Source organism: Drosophila innubila, assembly GCF_004354385.1.
Source record: "Drosophila innubila isolate TH190305 chromosome 2L unlocalized genomic scaffold, UK_Dinn_1.0 4_B_2L, whole genome shotgun sequence".
In the NCBI taxonomy this organism is placed as follows: Eukaryota; Metazoa; Arthropoda; class Insecta; order Diptera; family Drosophilidae; genus Drosophila; species Drosophila innubila.
In genome coordinates this window covers 9,165,869-9,184,810 of record NW_022995372.1, presented here as the reverse complement: position 1 = coordinate 9,184,810, position 18,942 = coordinate 9,165,869, and the positions used below count along the sequence as shown (strand labels likewise).

The 18,942-nt window shown below is 37.4% G+C and overlaps 1 protein-coding gene across 1 annotated transcript in view; it reads left to right on the top strand.

Annotated features, from left to right (window-relative positions):
- The window catches only part of LOC117781657 (piezo-type mechanosensitive ion channel component), a 36,910-nt gene extending 18,086 nt beyond the window's left edge, over positions 1-18,824 (top strand). The window contains exons 8-29 of the mRNA XM_034618453.1: positions 1,507-1,743; positions 2,088-2,285; positions 2,351-2,910; positions 3,094-3,715; positions 4,782-5,274; positions 5,338-6,142; positions 6,301-6,458; positions 6,647-7,329; positions 7,399-7,654; positions 9,037-9,182; positions 9,963-10,328; positions 10,394-10,470; positions 10,923-11,180; positions 11,926-11,961; positions 12,979-13,117; positions 13,180-13,541; positions 14,868-15,014; positions 15,081-15,225; positions 15,287-16,229; positions 16,283-16,835; positions 16,902-17,043; positions 17,208-18,824. Coding sequence (XP_034474344.1) covers positions 1,507-1,743; positions 2,088-2,285; positions 2,351-2,910; positions 3,094-3,715; positions 4,782-5,274; positions 5,338-6,142; positions 6,301-6,458; positions 6,647-7,329; positions 7,399-7,654; positions 9,037-9,182; positions 9,963-10,328; positions 10,394-10,470; positions 10,923-11,180; positions 11,926-11,961; positions 12,979-13,117; positions 13,180-13,541; positions 14,868-15,014; positions 15,081-15,225; positions 15,287-16,229; positions 16,283-16,835; positions 16,902-17,043; positions 17,208-17,420 — 7,539 coding nt within the window. The 3' untranslated portion in view covers positions 17,421-18,824. The remainder of the gene's footprint in view (positions 1-1,506; positions 1,744-2,087; positions 2,286-2,350; positions 2,911-3,093; positions 3,716-4,781; positions 5,275-5,337; positions 6,143-6,300; positions 6,459-6,646; positions 7,330-7,398; positions 7,655-9,036; positions 9,183-9,962; positions 10,329-10,393; positions 10,471-10,922; positions 11,181-11,925; positions 11,962-12,978; positions 13,118-13,179; positions 13,542-14,867; positions 15,015-15,080; positions 15,226-15,286; positions 16,230-16,282; positions 16,836-16,901; positions 17,044-17,207) is intronic.
- The last annotated feature ends 118 nt before the right edge of the window (positions 18,825-18,942 follow it).

Genomic DNA, 18,942 nt, shown 5'->3' with positions numbered 1-18,942 from the left:
CGAGTGTGCGTGCGTGTGTGTGTGTGTTACCTGTTTGTCGTAGCAGAAACATTGATAACTTTGCCTTTGTCTTTAACTCTTTGGTTGAGCGAAATGCCACAACACACAAAGAGTGTGCGGGTGTCGCAAGTTCCCTAAAGAAAATTCGCGGGCCTTTAGAAGTTGTGCAATAGAGCAAAGAAGGCAGCAGGAAATTGAGGTCTTTGTATGGGTGTAACTAAATACCTGTGCTAAATTAACAAACTAACTGGGAATCTTAATAATAAGGAAACTTTTAAAGATTCTGAAAACTTTTAAGAGAACCAATGCGAAAAGCTTAAATTATTTACATATTTTACTTTGAATATTTTACATACATTTTTAAAAACTTTTTTTTATAAATTTTTGAAAACATACAATGGAGTTTAACGAATTAATAAATAAAGCTTACATTTTTGAATATAGAAAGTATTTAAGATTTGGTTTAAATGCATATAACAATATAAAAATTACAAAAAATTTCAACATCCGCAATTAAGTTATCCAGAAAATCACATGCATGTAATCACATACAGTAATAACTTTTATTGGACAAAAGTTTTCGGAATCCAGTAAAAAACTTTAAAATAATCTAATATTTAAACTTATACTTAACTCCAAATGAGGAAATCAAAGACTCGCTTTGTAATATGTTCCTATAAATAAGCTATACTTCCCAATGAACTTGGAGATTTAAACTAATATTTAGTTGTTGGGCCCCGCTTTAAACTTAAATCTGTCGAGCTGCGCTTTGTTGTCTTTTTTCTTTCCACTACCTTTTTCACACACTCTTTTTCTTTTATTTTTTTTTTATTTGTGTTTGTTGATTTTTCTTTACGCTCTCTATTTTATTACTTCTTCTGCTTTAGGTTTCTTTAAGGCGTGAACAGCGTGCAACGTTAAATGAACCAACTGAGACGACGCCTGTACGTAAACTAACTCCACTATTCGCCACTAAGTTGCCTCTTCCCCCCTCTCCAACCTAACTTACTGTTAATCATTAGATTAGCTCTAAACAACATTTCTATATCTATCTCTACATTACATATATATGTACATATCTATCTTTATCTCTCTGTAAACTGTTTCGTCATGCTGTAAATGTTACTTGTAATTGTCTAACATCGATCTTACTAATACTGCTTTGCCTAGCCAAATCGTTCAGTTGTCAGTTATATATCATAACGTTTACCCATAGTTATTTACTCGTATCTCTCTAACAACATTTAACCCTCAACATATGTACATCCTGCGTAAGTGTGTGTATACTCGTATGTGTGTGTGTGACTTTGGGAATAGTCTAAAACTAGTCTGTAAATTGCTTAAAAGATTCACCTAGATTTGAATAGTAAATTAACACTTGTAGCATGTATCTGACCCTCCCCTGTTTCACCCTCTATTTATCTCACTATCTATATCTCTCTATCTATATGTTTTAATTATATTTGATCCTTTGAGGGAAATCTAAATTCCTTGACTTTTCTTTAGCTGGTGCGTCAAAGCACTCGCAAGGCTCGTACTCTTCCGGCTGTGGAATCAACGGGAGCTACAACAACGGCACCTAGCGGTTCACGTGGCATTGATATACAACTGGACACGATGGATCGTCGCTCCGAGCAGGAGAATAATACCACATCCATACTCGATCAAATATCCTACGGTTTTGTCAGCGTCGGTGGCTTTATCTATCAAAATAGCTATATATTCACCAATATTCTTATGATGGTAAGTGTGGCAATTAAAATGTAACTGCATAAATTTTTCTTTGTAATCTTTAACTTCATTTTGATACTTGAAAATTTTTTCTTTGCCGACTGCTTTTAGTCGTGCATAAATAAATAAATAATAAATAAATAAATTTAACTACAGAATTCACTTTACCTTCAATATTATTGAAAATATTCGTTTAGAAGTGCTTACAATTTAAATGAAATGCTAGTACTTATTTCAAGTTAAATTCTAGATTAATAAATGTATAGCATACTTTTCAGCAAATTTGGATAAATTATGAAAACCAAATCCTTTTTGAAACTTTTCTCTAAATTTGTTAACTCAACTTTACTTTCTAGGCCTGGTCCATAGTCTACCACAGCTGGTTGACCTTTGTGCTCTTACTGTGGGCCAATGTGCTGTGGATGATACCTAATCAGCGTAAGGCAATGATGCGTTCCAGTCCATTTATAGTGCTCTATGCAGAACTGCTGCTGGTGGCCCAATATATCTACGGCATGGATCTGAATAACGATGAGCTGCCAACCAAAGTTTCAGTAAGTTTGTCTAACTGAATTCCTCCCAGAACTTTATTAGTATTTATTATTTGTATTATCTACAGACAGCGGGCATTAATTTGCAGCAAATTGGTTTCGAGCGACCCATTGAGAATCATATGCGTCCTTGTGTGCCGCTGATTGTGAAAACCGCCTTTGTGCTGATGTTCTGGGTGACATCGCGTCAATTTTTCAAAGAGAAACGCGACAGACGCAGAGATAGCACATTGGCGGATATTATTGCACCGCTGCAGATAACCGTCGGCTCGGCTGGATCAAGCTACCTCATCAACGATGGCAAGAAGTCCTCAAAGTTCCTAAAGAAAGCCGGTGATGTGATTAAAAATCTATTGGTGCGTCTATGGATTTGGCTGCTCGTTCTGGTCATCTTTTTGTGTGCCATAACAGGCGAGGATATGACGGGCTTTCGCATTTGCTATATGGCATTGTTCCTATTCTTCTTGCTTGTCTTTCAATCGTCGTCCAAGGCGTGGGTCAAGATTATGTATGGCTTTTGGCTGTTCCTAATCTTCTATGCCATGTCCATATTGATATTGATCTATACATATCAATTTGATAAGTTCGACATCTACTGGAAGGACTATCTCAATGTGTCCCAAACACTGTAAGTAGCTGTAGTGATTTCAAAATCACTAATATTTAATATTTGGGCCAGCCTTAAGCTTCCTCTCCTTTTCATCCTAATTTTGATTCTTTTAATTTATATCCCAGTTATTGTTTTGTTTTTGTGATTTGCTTGTGGTATTAGCTATTTACATATGCTAATTTTATCTTTTTGCTCTTTCAGTCAAGCTGATATTGGCCTGAAGATCTACGAGACTAAGGATCTGTTCCTGCATCTGGTATCGCCAACAATTATTGTCATACTCACTGTGATACAGGTGCACTACTTTCACAAGCGTTTCATTGCCTCCTTGCAACCACAGGGGCCGTCTGAGACCGCACATCAGAGACACACAGAGACAACCGCCTTGGAGCCATCGGCGCCATCAAAGCGTCGTGGCAGTGCCAGCTCCTTGCGTAGATCAGTTGGACCCACAGCCGAGGCAGCGGCTGGTGCTACCACCACAGACTTTGAGACATCTGTGCGTGATTTGGTGCGCATATCATTTCGCAAGATTAAAAACAAATCCGAATACATATTCAAGAGATTCAAGACCGTCTTTTGGCGATTCCTCGAGCTGCACATCATGAAGGCCGTTTACATTGCCGCCTTTGTGTGCAGCGTTAGCGAAGTTTGCGTTCTTCACATTGTCTTTGTGGGCTTCTGTGTGCTGGGCGCCACCTCACGCAAGTCCGTCCAAGTAGTCATAAGTCGTCTGATATCGTTTATCGTAACCATCATTGTGCTCTCCAAGATGATATATCAAATTGAGTATTTGGATCACAAGCAGTACAGTGTTACCTGTGTGAGTATAACAATCGCTACTTGAATCCCAATTCCCAGAGAAACAGGATAAACTTTTCAATTTATACTATAAAAAACAGGGAACAAAACCGAATCAAATATAGGTTATTTCGGTAAAAGGCTCTATTTCAGTTTTTTTCTTTCGGTTCAGGTATCAGTACCGGTACGTATCGGTACAACAAATCAATTTTGAAACATTTTAAAATGTTAAGATGTCGTTTAATAATAAATATAACATCGAAATAAATGGGGCAAAAAATCTTTTTAAAGAATTTTCAAATATTTTACATTACATTCCGCTTGAAAATCGGCTCAGATTTGACCAAGTTATGGCAGTTTGAAGCTAGTCAGACTGCGGATTTAGCCACTTTACAAGTCCAAATTTTTGTTGAATTTGGCATGATTTTTTAACAAAAAAATTAAAGGTCTCAGTATCAAGTTAAAAGTGTTTTTTTTACACTAATTACGATATAAAGAGTTAATTAAAAATGGAACGTTGAGATTTAAAATTTTGAATTTTCAAAATTTCAAAGGGGGGACCCTTACCATCAATATCAAATGTTGGTCAAAAATACTTAAATTTTCTTAATGAACAAATCATGATCAAAATGACATTCCGCTTGAAAATCGGTTCAGTTTTGATTGAGTTATGACAGTTTGAAGTTGGTCAACTCTTTAACCGTACCGGTATAAGTTTTCGGTATTCGGTTCTGGACAGAGAATTTATTTCGGTTACGGTCTCAGATCCGGTAGCTAAAATGAAGCGGCTAGTTTCGGTTAACGGTCTTGGAATCGGTTCCGGTGTTTTTTCCTGATAAAAATAAATATTAACTACAATCTAAATTAACAAATTTCAAATAGTAATTTAATTTAAATTTTTATTTAATTTTTTTATAATTATTTTATAATTTCTTTATTCAAATCAAAAATTAGGATATATCTGAAGCATTTTTCATTTATTATTTATTCAGCTAAGCTGTTTTTGGTTTGTTTTTTGTTTAACTTAAAACTCTTTATTACTATCCCTGTGGGAAGTGTTTTCTAATCCATTTTAAACATTTGCACAGGCCGACAATCGCTCCACCAACAACGCCGAATGGATTGGCCTGAACAAGGCGGATAAACTGGAGGGCGGCTTGATGGGTTTGCTGCGCACTTACATCATCTACATGGTCATTGTGACCATGCATGCGGTCATCTCACTGCGTCAACTACAGATGCGTGCCAAGATTGGCGAGATCAGCGCCAATCAGCCAAAGTTGCTCTTCCAGAATATTACGCGTGCCGATGCTGAGAAAGACTTGGTTGGTCTGGCCAAGTATCTGCTTAACTTTGGCTTCTACAAGTTTGGCATTGAAATATCGCTGATTTCACTCGTTGCGACTATAACTTATCGTCAAGATATTGTTGCTGTGGCCTATGCCCTGTGGTTGGTGGTGCTGTTGCTGCTTAGACGTTCCCAGTGTGCCAAAATGTGGGGCGTATTCCAGGCCTTCTTTGCCATCTCCATATTATTACAATACATTGTGCTGGTGGGATTGCCGCCTAGCTGGTGCATGGGTAAGTTTCTATACTTGGTAAATAATTAAGAAAGCAATTAATAATTTATCGATTGTCTTGCAGTTTATCCATGGGATAATGGCTCGTTTGGTGAGAGCATACAACGCTGGACAATGCTGCCGGGCGCCTTACATTTCAATCATGTGCCAAAGCTAATCTTTGACTTTATTGTGCTGATCATATTGAATCGGCAGAAGAGCATTTTCTGCATTGAACAACGCTATGCCACCAATGATGATTATCCGGGTGGCAGCAATCGCAGTGTCATTGCAGATATTGCTCAATTGGGACGTGTTCCTTTTGATAATCCGACGCATGATTTCTGCTCCTACATTCGCAACTATGCGGACATCTTGAAGAATGGCACTTTATGCGGTTTCTATTGGTTCACCTTGGCTGTGGTCTTTTTGGCGGGCACAAATATTGCGGATCTGCTGGCACTGGGTTATTTGATTGGTGCCTTTATCTTCCTTTGGCAGGGCTCCGATTTCTATCTGCGTCCCATTAACACCATCATCAGTCGCTGGAAATGGCTGCTGGCCTTCAATGTGGCCAACATTCTGATCAAGACGAGCTTTCAAATGGCCGGTTGTCTGTTTATGACGCCATTAACCACCAATTGCTGTTGGCTCGTCCATATGTTGGGCATCACCTGCTCCAGCAATGCGATAAATCAGCAACTGCAGCCGCCGGATGAAACGGATATCATCTTAGGTCCCGGCGAATGTCCCAAAATAACGCATCATGTGGTGCTGCTCTGGGATGCGATTTGTTTTGCATTTATTATCTTTCAGCTGCGCATCTTCAAGTCGCATTACTTCTGTCACATCATCACGGACACCAAGGCTAACAATATACTCGCCTCCAGGTGGGTTCAAAAATTAAAATACATTTTTCGGGACGTACCGGAAACGAATACGAAACCGATATTTTCTTTGGTTTGATTACTTGTCTTTAGGTATCTAAATTGGTCTGGAAGATTATAAATGCATCATCTTAATTTTTATATTGTGTAATTCTTTGCAGAGGTGCTGACATCATTGAGAGCTTGCGGCAGAAGCAAATTGCCCATCGTCATGACCATGAGAAGCAGGTGCTGCACAAGATCAAGCGCAAGATGGAACGCATCCGTGCCACACAACAGAAGATGTTGCGTCCTTTGGATAAACAAACCCACTTCGATGGTAAGTTGGCCAGGAGAATCTGCATTTTTGCTTTGCTTTTCTATATTTTTTTTTTTGGGATTGGGATTCGCGATTATTTGTATCGTTTTTTTTGTGCCCAATATTCCAAATTTTTGAATTTTGTATTCTGGAAATTGTTGTGTCGCGCGTGTGTTTGTGTATCCTTGATTAATCCTTGACTTAAAAAGGGCAACGCACGCCCTTGGAGCAGTCGTTATCGGAGGCAGCGCCTTTGGCACATCAGAGCAGCTTTGTTTCCTGTCAGGGCTCTGGCTATCAGACGCCCGATGGTCCCAGCTGCCATAGTAGCTCTGCAACATCCTCGCCAGCTCGTGCCTCGATGCTGTCGAGCAGCAGCAGCAGCGCCGAGAGCGTTGATAGCGCCGATGCGGCTGTCATCATTGAGCCAGAGATTAATATTATGCTCTGCGATGATGCTATGGATTATGCTGATGTGCAGTCCGTCAGTGAAGAACCGGATGAGCCGACTACGCTGATGCCACCTAAAGCTACTCCCACAGCTGTAAGTGATGACGGTAATCCAAGGAAAATTCCATTAAAAATATGCACTTCCTCGAAGCCAACGACTCCAAGTACTGAAGCACTTTCAACACTGCTTACTGAGGGATTTCTGGAGCCCAAGCGTATCTCGTTGGGATTGGCGCTATCCGAGCAAAGTGGACAAACAAATATGCAAGCTTTGATGCCGCCCTTGGCGGCATATGCAACAGCGATGGTCTCCAGCGCGGTTGACTCTGCCAATCTTACGCCCAATCTGCGACGTCATCATCGACGACAATCTTCGACAAATGCAGCTGTGTCCTGGAACGAAACAGTGTCCATTAAACACTCCCCCTTGAAACAGGATGCGGTAAACTGGTTTAATAATTGAAGCAAATCAATGTTTGATAGCTATCTATTCTCTCTTTACTTGGAGCAGTCGTCGGAGCATGAGGAGCTGGTGACAATGCGTGAAAAGTCGCTGCACCGTCGTCATTTGAGCATGGGCAATGCCAGCTACTCGTTGGACGAGGCCCAGTCCCGTCTACGTCGTGCCAGCAACTTGTACGGAGCCAAAGATGATGCTGCGCTAAGATATGCCCAACGTCCTCATAGTTGGGGACCCGTCGGTACGGCCTACTATATGGAGTCTCTGATGTGCGCCTTCTATGAGCCCGCACTGCTGCATGGACCATGTATTGGATGAATCTTATTATTCTATACATTTTTATAAAAATTCCTATACTTTTTGTACCTTTTATCTGTATATGAAACTGAAACATTGTATAAAAACATTTGTTTAATGTGTGTGCCCTTTTAGGGGGTAATAAAAACTCATTGAGGTCGTGTGTAGCAGGCCTCAAGCAAAATGCCCACTCTAAACTGAATACATCTGTAAATAACACTTATTTAGCGGTCCTTCTCTTATTATTATCTTTATACTTCATTGATTGATATCTTTAATCGATGCCACAAGCGTTATCAGAGTTATGCGCGCTTCTACAAGTGTAAAATATGATCTATCTTTAAGACTAAAAGTACATTTATTTTACTACATCTTCTATCTGTGTTACTTCAGCTAATAATCCGTATAGTGCGTGCTACGTGCTACATGCTATATTTTTTTGAATAATATTTATTTTTGCTACAGTCTGCTATACAAATATTGTGATATTAAGATATTATATACAAATAATTGATCGGTTAATAAGTATCTTTTACTTTTATTTGGTTACAAATATTATAATTTAGTACGAAAAAAAGTCTTTGGTGACTTTAATTTATGGTTTTTAATGGCAATCTTTGAGAATTGAATTTTTTTATTCCCAGCGGGAAGAATCAACTCATATCTTTATTTAGAGCTTGAGGTTTGACTAGGAAAGATTTTGAAAAATTTTTTCTTTAAAAGTCCAAAAATATATTTTTTGGATTTACCTTACCAACTTCTTCGTCTAGTATAATAATGTGGGGTTCCTTTTAAAATTTTTGTTATAATTTATAAACGTTTATCTGAAATATTTCATTAAAAGTAATTTAAATCAGCAGCTTTTAACTTTAAACATCGGCCAGTCGCTGAAGTTACATATTATATTTATATTTTACTTTAATTTTAATACTCTACTATTATTTAGTTATTATTTGTTTTTGTGTTTAATCTATATGATTGATTTGTGTGTGTTTTATTATAGAACTTCCTGCACCAACAGTACGCAGAGGGAAGGATATTAAATTGCATCCACATGGTAAAGTTTATTATTTTGTTTGTTGTGTTTGATTTCTTCATCCTCATTTAAAACAAATACAATTATAACCAACATTTATATCTATACATCAATCCGATATATTGCCTTGTATATAATCTTTGAGCAGTTTGAACATGCATTTAAATATAAAAATATCAAAGCTGCATGCATATTGTTGCTATCAGCTAAAGTTTTGTGTGCTATTTCTGTAAATTATAATCATTCAAAACTATAACTATATCTATAACTACTTCTGAATGTTGTCATTAGCTCAATTGATTGAAATAAACAAATTGTCTAATATTATTTAATTTCTAATCATTTTAAATTAAAAGCTACGCGTGCTGGCGACTATTACATGTTTGAGGAGATGGATGATAAGTTTGAGCTGGATTTGATACATGATGAGATTGATTTTATGGAGGAGGAGAACATCACGGAAAGCGAGATGAAAATGCAGCGACGCAAGACGTTATATGATGTTAGTATGAAATTGTCAATATTAAGTTACATAAAAGCAAGTTAAAATTTATAATGATAAGATGATGAAAATAATGGTCGATGATAATGATAATCTTTTTAATCAATAACCGATATGCATGCTTAATGCATGTACCATCATTTGTTGTAAATTCCTTTAAACTTAAACGCGACATTGACTTGAAAAGGTTTGGAAGGATCTAAATGATGCCGAATATCGCCGTCATATATATATGCGTGAACGTTCTTATGCTTCCGAGCCGGGATCACGTATTGCCCTCAAGCTGGACGCTGAGAAGGAGATCAATGAGCTGGATGAACTGGACGATGATCGTAATCGCGATGCTGATGATGATGATGACGATACCATTGAGTGTGACATTGGAATACGAACATCGACATTCTCCGAACCTCTCGACTTTGGTCGTCGCAGTCAGACGCTACTCGAGACACAATCACCGCCTCCCTGTGCTCCGCAAGCTCTCGATCCAGTTGTGAGTGTTGTGCAGCAACAACTGACAAAATTCTTTAATTGGCGCACTAATAAAAAACAACAAGTGTTTCTTTAATTATTTCACCCGTTAAATGCGCTGCAAACAACAACTACAACAACAAGTTGGCGCACTCACTTAAACTACTTTAAATGTACAAATATCTCTATATATATGTTATACATATATTTTATATTCAACTTTATTTCGTTCTTTGCGTGTCGATGTTGAAATGTGAGAGAGAAACATTACTTAAGTTAGCAACTATGTTTTTCTATTGTCCCATACAGAAATCAAAGGATGCGCCCACGGACTTCTTCCCCTCGACCAGCAAAGGCGTCTCCAAGGAACGCGATGCGGCACACAGCATAAGCACCCCAAAGACAACGAAGGATATAATCGATTTGCCAACAACTGCAGCATTATCGACGGCACCACGTGAAGCCACCTCGAAGGAAACCTCGGATAGTAAATCCAAAATGGAGCTCGATAGCGCCGATGTTACGGCTAAGGACTCTGATGAGGATTTCGATACGAATCCTATTATTCGACTATTGGAAGGCTTTTTGGTTACGTTAACTATACGGCTGAATCGATTTTCCCGAAATTATCGTTTCGTCAATCGTATTTTGGCGGGCGAAAAGAAAACTCTGAAGGTAGGCTCAACAAATCGAGTGATTGCTGTACTACATACTCAAAATTCTAATTTATTTATTCACAGGAATCGAGCTCACTGAATCGTCTGGGTCTGTCCAGTGCTGCAGCAATGTTCAATTTTCTCAAATCGAATCTCGAGAGGTATTTAGATGGCGTCCATATCTCTCTTTGTGGAGTGTGCGCCGCTTGCGTTTATTTCCCAATAATTTTTGTTAAAATACACTTTTTTTTTTGTGTCGAGACTGGAAACGTGCGTTTTAGCGTAGCGAACGTTTTTTGATTCTTGATTGATTTTGGATTTTGGTTAATTGTTCAATTTCAAATACCATAATATATTTCATTTTGCGTTTTTTTCAAGTTTGTGTTGAACTTATTGAAAGCAAGAAAATTTATTTATGTTTACATATTTTTTTCTCTTCTTTTTTATTTGCATATGTTACCTTTTGTGTTACGTGTGTTTGAAACTGTGTACCTGCTTCTACAAAAATATCTAAAAAAAAATCGAAAAAAAAAAAAAAAAAAAAAAAACTCAACACACAACTCAAAACTTACCACCTCACCTCATCATGTTGTGTTGTGCCTTGTCTTGATAGTGATGAGAATGGTGGTCAGCCTGTTACATCATCAACACCGCGCCGATCACAGGTCACGGCAACAACAACACCGCCAACAACAACATCAGCTACAACAACTACAGACAATCTCACAAATGAACACTATAGCACACCACTTAACACAAATACAACAACCACACCGCTCTCACCGCAAGAACCACCAGCAACCAGTACACCACACCACCACGAAGATATCATCGATTTACCCGTAGATACCGTTGATGCAGCAACATCTAGGTAAAAAACATATAGCTCACCATATTCTCTAAATCCAAACCTAGCATCGTTTTAAATATTCTGTACCCAAAGCTACAATTTAATAGGAAAACTTAAGAGGAATAAAATAGCTATAAAAGTTTCATTTAAGTAACATTTTTGGTAAATTTTTCTAAAAAATTTACTCGTTCATTTAATAGACCTAAAGCTTAATGAACTCTTTAAACATTTAAGAGGCGAGTTTATTAAATATTAATATGATTTCACATTCATAAAAAAAATTCATTCAACTTTTTAAGGATTATTTTTTCGAATTTTTATGTGAACGATTTAAAGAGGCGGGTTAGGTTAGGTTACACTAGGATAGGGAAGCTTACACCACAGATATTATTTTTTTTGCACGCAAGCAGTAAAGTAATTACTTTGATTGCTTATAAAACTAAGCTAAAAGCTGGGTACAGGGTATATTTTAGTTTAGTTTGGTTAGTAATTAGCGCTGATATAACCCACATTAAAAGGCTACTGTGAGACTGCACACATCGCTATTATTTTTTATAATTTTTTTTAAATGATTATTTTTAATTGGTTTGATTTGAAAATTAATCGCAATTTCGAAATTTATACAATTGATGTAAGAAAACTGATAAGCAAAAGCAGAAGAAATAAGGAAAACTCACTAAAATGAAAACAAAATCTTTACTAATTTCTTTTTCTTACATTTTACATTTAATGCGCGCATTTTGATCATCTGAATTTTTGTTTTTAGAAAACAATCAATCAGTTCATCGCCGCCAACAAAAGGGTAAGTAAATATAAATGGATTCAACATTATGTTCACCAATATTTCAATAACGATTGCGATTACTAAAATGAAAACCTGTCTCTACGGGCAACTAACACACACAAACACATACACATACTTACGTACACAAAAACACACACAAATGTGGTGTGTGTTACTATTAATCTTTTAAGACTCTTAAAACAATCGTCTAACACTTTTAATACTTGAGCAATTATTTCATTTCTCCTACTCGTATAATACTATACTCTAACTGTACTACTATTATACTGTGCATTTTGATACACTCACACATACACACGCAATACATTGGTGTTAAACTCATATACATATATGTAGCCGCAAATCGGATTGTGGCTTGCCTGAAATACGCATTAAAGCGCCATCTATGGAGCGCGGCGGGCAACAGCAGCAGCAAACACCACATCATTACATGCAACCGCATACGCATTCGCATCCGCATCCGCATCATCAACAGCAGGCGAGCATTGGTTCGGGTTCGCTGAGCAAAAATTGGTCCTACGAGCACGTGGACAGGTATTGGCCACGCCCACAGTTGCAATTAAACGTAGAGCTGTTGCTGTTGTTGCTGTTGTTAGTGTGCTAATTAACATGTATACGCATCGTTGTCTCAGTCTAACCAAGGGAACATGCTATTATCATTCATACTAACCCCTCTATATGACTCTCTATCTGTCTCTCTCTCTATCTCTATCTATCTTTATCTCTGTCTGTGGCTGTCTTTTCAATTAATTTGTTGTTGTATTTCCTGATTTTAATTTCAAGTCAATGCCAATCTATGTGCGTTCTTTGCTAGTATGTATGTATTGTTGTTTGGCTTCTATCCGAGCTTATCAGTTTATCACAATTTCCCCCCCACACACATACAAAGCCACACGCATGTAGACTGCATAGCATGCAGCACACATGAACCCTGCACTGAGGCATGCTTATTTCCCCCGATTCCATGCCACAAATTGTTGCAATCTTTGCTAATCTTTTGCTTGCCAATTGCAGTGCCGGGGAATTTAATCTGGAGGAGGAGAACTTTGCCCAACGTGATCATCACATTATTGTCGAGGTTTTAATCTCTTCCTGGTACGCGCTGTTGGCCAATACGGATCTCATTTGTTACATCGTGGTGTTCATCAATCAGGCAAGTTGATGAATCATTTAATCAAAAGCAATTCTTTATTGATCTCCATTCATCATTTGAAGGTGGTCAATGCCAGCATCATCTCGTTGCCGTTGCCCATAATGGTCTTTCTGTGGGGCACACTATCCCTACCGCGTCCAACGAAGACCTTTTGGGTCACATTGATTGCCTACACTCAGGCCATTGTGCTGATCAAGTGCATCTTTCAGTTTAAATTGATTTGGTCCAACTACCAAAATGTACACAATCAACCTTTGACTGCCGCCAAAATCTTTGGCGTTGAGATGAAGACTCATTATGCGGTCTATGATTTGATATTGTTGTTGGTGCTCTTTCTGCATCGATATCTTCTTAAGTCGCAGGGTCTATGGAAGTCGGGCTACAAGGATGTTGATCAACAGTTCACCAAACCCACGACCAGCATGTAAGTGGACGTTATTTTTAATTTAAATTCAGGGAATTACACCGGAACCGTTAACCGAAACTAACCGTTTAATTTTTAGAACCGGAACTGAAACCGTAACCGAATGAAAATTCTCTGTCAAGAATCGAATACCGGAACGTTTGTATCGGTACGGTTGTGGTAAAGTTGCTAGGTCAAGAGTTGTCCAATTTCCAGCCGTCATAGCTTGATCAAAACTGAATAGATTTTCAAACGAATGTCATTTTAATCATGATTTGGCCTCTTAATTCATTCTGCATTTAAATTTTGATCATTTAGAAAATTTAATTATTTTCGACCAAGATTCGATTTTGATAGTAAGGGTCCCCCCTTTGAAATTTCGAAAACTCAAAATTTTAACTCTAAAGTTTTCACTTTTAATCAACTTGTCATATTGTAATTAGTATAAAACAACACTTCAAACTTGATTCAGAGACCTTTTATTTTTCTGTAAAAAATCATAAAGAATTGGGTAAAAATTTTGACTTGTAAAGTGACTAGCTCCGAAGTCTGACCAACTTCATGCTGTCATAACTTGATCAAAACTGAATCGATTTTTAAGCGGAATGTAATTTTGATCATGATTTTGCCTCTTAATACATTTTGCATTCAAATATTTTTAAATTCGTAAAAATTTGGTCATATTTATTATAAAACGACATCTTAAAATTTTAAAATGTTTCAAAATTGATTTGCTGTACCGTAACGTACTGGTACTGATACCGGAACCGAAAGAAAAAAACTGAAGTAGAACCTTTTACCGAAATTTTTATTTCGGGACGTACCTAAACTGAAACCGTATTTTCCTATATATAAGCCTATATTTGTTTCGATTTGATGCCGTGGGTGAATTTAATGTAAAGTTTATATATTTCTGATCAACGTCGATCAACGAATCCCAGAGATTATAAGAGCTAAAACAATGTGCGAATACTTATGTATCCACCGTAATTCAACAAAAATAGCCAAAAACGGTGATAAGAGTCGTATTATCCCCGCGGAAATCAGATTTGTTTTCATAAAAATTGTCCCATGTTTGAAAACTTCATCATAAATACACAGTTGTTAAAATAGAGCAGCAAAATGTATTGAATGTTCTCTTTTATGATTTACAAAAATGTCACTAAATCGCATAACAATCGGGGTGATATAACAGAAGTTCTGTCTGTTTAAAGTTGTTGTCAGAATCACATGCGCCTAGGTGCATGCAATAATTTTTATCGTGTCTGGATAACTTGAACATTCCACATAGATATCAATTCTTAATCAAGTTGACTGTGCTTGCAAATTTTCTGTTTATACTTTTAGTGATGAGCGCGAGGATAGCGATAATTTGTCACAGCCAGATTCACGTCAGATCAATGAGGATGCCGCCCAAAAGTTGAGCCTGCAAGTTAGCCAGGTTTCCTTGCCAGGCTCGCCGGAGTATAGCAAGTCAGCCATTAATCAATTGGAGTTAGTAAACAGCTTTTTTAAACTATATTGGATATCCTTATTAAGTTCTTTATAATCCCTTTGCAGACGCACCAAGTACACATCCTCTTTGCACAAGTTCTTCTTCAGTTTGGTGCACAAATCCCGACTGGCCACCGATGTCTACGCCTTGATGTTCCTCTGCGACTTTGTCAACTTCTTTGTGCTGCTTTTTGGCTTCACAGCATTTGGCGTGAGTAAAAATGCAATAATCTTTCAGTTCTCTATTTAATCTTTAATCATCCCATTTGTAGACCCAACAAACGGAGAGCGATGGCGGCGTGCAAACATATCTGGCGGAGAATAAGGTGCCTGTACCCTTCCTGATCATGTTGCTGGTGCAGTTCCTTCTCATTGTCATCGATCGTGCGCTTTATCTGCGCAAAGCCCTTGTCAACAAGATTATATTCCACTTCTTCTCTGTGATTGGCATACACATCTGGATGTTCTTTGTGGTACCAGCGGTAACGGAGAGAACTTTTAATTCCTTGGCACCTCCAATTATATTCTACGTCATCAAATGCTTCTATATGCTGTTGAGCTCGTATCAAATCAAATCGGGTTATCCCAAGCGCATTCTGGGCAACTTCTTTACCAAGGGCTTCTCGATGGTTAATATGATTGCGTTTAAGGTTTACATGCAAATACCGTTCCTTTACGAGCTGCGCACGATCCTCGATTGGGTATGCATCGACAGCACCATGACAATCTTTGACTGGCTTAAGATGGAGGACATTTTCTCGAATATTTATCTAATACGTTGCACACGGCAATCGGAAACCGATTTTCCGGCGATGCGCGCACAGAAAAAAGCTGCAATTTCCAAGCTCATCATGGGCGGCACGGTTGTCCTGCTGATTGTGATTTGCATTTGGGGACCGCTTTGTTTGTTTGCACTTGGCAATGCCGTCGGCACATCCAATGTGCCATATCAGGTGTCGTTGTCCATACGGATTGGACCCTACGATCCTATCTATACGACCAACAACTACGACAGCATTTTCGAAATCGATTCCAAGATGTATGGCGATATGACGAGTGCCTTTGCAAAACAGAGCAACAAAAAAGAGGCGTTACCCTTTTTAGCTGGCTATGATCCGACGGATGTGGCAGCTGTCAGGCTGGCAGGGAACTCGCCCTCGCTATGGAACATTGCTCCTCCGGACAAGCAGCGCTTAACCAACGATCTGCGGAACAGTAAGTCGCCCCATTCCGGAGTGAAACATAACTCATCTCTATTTTCTTTGCAGATCATACGCTAATTGCCCGCTTCTCCTATTCGCTGACACGCAAGGCGCCGGCCAAGGGTCTGAAGGAGAATGTGGGAGATGAGCATATTATAAAGCTGGATGAATCATTCCAAGGACGCACTGCTCTTATTAATATGTTGAACGAAACGCAGGATCAATTGGAGACCAGTGAAGGCAATGGCACCACCCCCACCGGTAATGGCACCACACCCACTGACAATAGCATCACACCTACTGGCAATAGCACGAACGAGGTAGTTGTAGTGCTGCCGAATATGATACCAAAGTTCATCAAGGTGCTGAATTCGGGTGATGCATTTGTTGTCACCGTCCTGAGCGGCAAGGAGCAGGAATATCGACCTCTCATCATTAAAATGCATCGTGACAATGCAACCAATGGACTCTGGTGGGAGATACGTGATTATTGCAATGACACCTTTTACAATACCACATTGAAGGACTTGCCCTACAGCGACTGTCGCTCCGGCATTGTCATGTACACATTCAATGACAAAAAGTTCCCATCCACCTTTAGTTTCCTCACAGCCGGCGGGTGAGTTTTAACTCCACTTTAAACTCAGCTCATATTAAATTTACATATACTTTTAATTCACTACAGCATCATTGGTCTTTATACAACGTTTGTGTTATTGGCCTCGCGTTTCATGAAATCCTTTATTGGTGGGCAGAATCGTAAGATCATGTTCGAGGATTTGCCCTACGTGGACAGGGTGCTGCAACTATGCCTGGACATCTACTTGGTAAATACTTCACTGATAAAGCTGAGAATACTGATATTCTATTAAAGCTTTCGTAAACTATAATTCAAATTTGATTTATTTACTGAAGTTTATCTTACAAACCGTCACCAAATATTTAGAGGCTCTATTAAACTAAAATATCACTATTATCTGGTTCCTTTCAGGTGCGTGAGGCATTGGAATTCGCTTTGGAGGAGGATCTATTTGCCAAATTGCTCTTCCTGTATCGCTCGCCGGAAACGTTAATCAAGTGGACGCGACCCAAGGAGGAATATCTGGATGATGATGGCGATACCGACTCTATACCAAGTCGGATGAGTGTACGTCGTCCTGAGCAGCTGCAGCAACATCAATATCAACAGCAACAACAACAATAACATAGGTCTTTTAAGTAATTTAAATGTTTGAGTTACCTAGGAATTTGTTTACGTATTTAGTACGTATATTGCGTTAACGTAGGTTTCATAGTCTTTTTTAAATTTATACAGCAGTTAGTTAGAAATGAAGAAAAACAAAATATGGATAAGTAAAAGTCGAAAATGGAAAAACTGAATCACCAAAATTAATTAATACAGCATCCCAACAAACACTTACAGTTAATTACATTAATAATTGTGTAGTTAAATAATGTCAAGTACTGCCGCAATGTGAAAACTATGTAAAAGTCGATGAAAATTGTACACCAACTAATTATAACTAGTACATGTCTTAAGTATAGCAATTGTAACTAATGAATTAAGTGAAAAGTAAGCGAAAAATGTTGCTGTTTAACTAATCGAATTAATAACGAACTAATTAATAATTTGTCTAGGTTATTAACTAAGTCATACTTATATATGTATGTGTGTATAAACTCTATTATAATTATTGTTATAATTATAATAATAATAAGGAGAACTCATATTCAGGGATTTTTAGCATTTTACAAAACTTAATTGTAAATTAATAAAAAACTAAAGAACAATTTCAAGTAAAAACTTAAACTAGGCATGAAGCATTCAACTTATTTACATAAATAAGTTCAATCAACAATAAATGTTTTATAATAATAATAATATTTATTAAACATAAATGAATTTCGTGTCGTGTGCGCAAGCTTCATATTTTTTACATAAGTATTTATGTTGCCTTTGAAGAAAAAAGAAACAATAATAATTTAAATGATATTATGTATGCATATGTTGGAAATGTTTGTTATGGAAATTATTGAACTATATATATAGATACATATTGTGAAACGTGCGTATATGTTGCATGCATATTTATATAAAGCGTTGAATTTATTTATAGGCATATCACATTAACATATTTTTGTATATCGAATGCAAATTGTATTATTTGCTTAATGGATAAGCGGCAATGTCATATCAAATGCAATAATTAAAAGGCTTACAACGCACTCTGCTTATTCAAAATTGTCAAAAATGTCATCATGAAATACGCCTGCGTATACTTAACATGTATCTCGAATGGGTAATCTCCAACTAGATTTAGATTAAACACACATCTAGAAACATCAACACACTATAACACACACAGGCCAACTTAAAATATTATGTGCTATTTTATACATATTTAAATGAATTAAAAAATGAAAATCAACTAATTTTTGTACCAAGAAGCGAAAATATAATCATAAAAGTAAAAGTATATTTAACAAAAACAACAACTAAAATGTACCTATTTTTAGCGATTAATATTTAAAATTAGCTTACAAAAAATCAAAGTAATTGCAATGACTACAAATAGAGAATCAAAAATTTATTGTATCAATTGATAAATACATGTGCATTATTTTAAAACTTTTGGGAACGTAAGAATTTTCATGAAAGCCAAGAAAATTTTTGGCTGATGAAATAGTTAAAGTGTTTGGTAAGATTTCTCTTGTTGGACATCAAT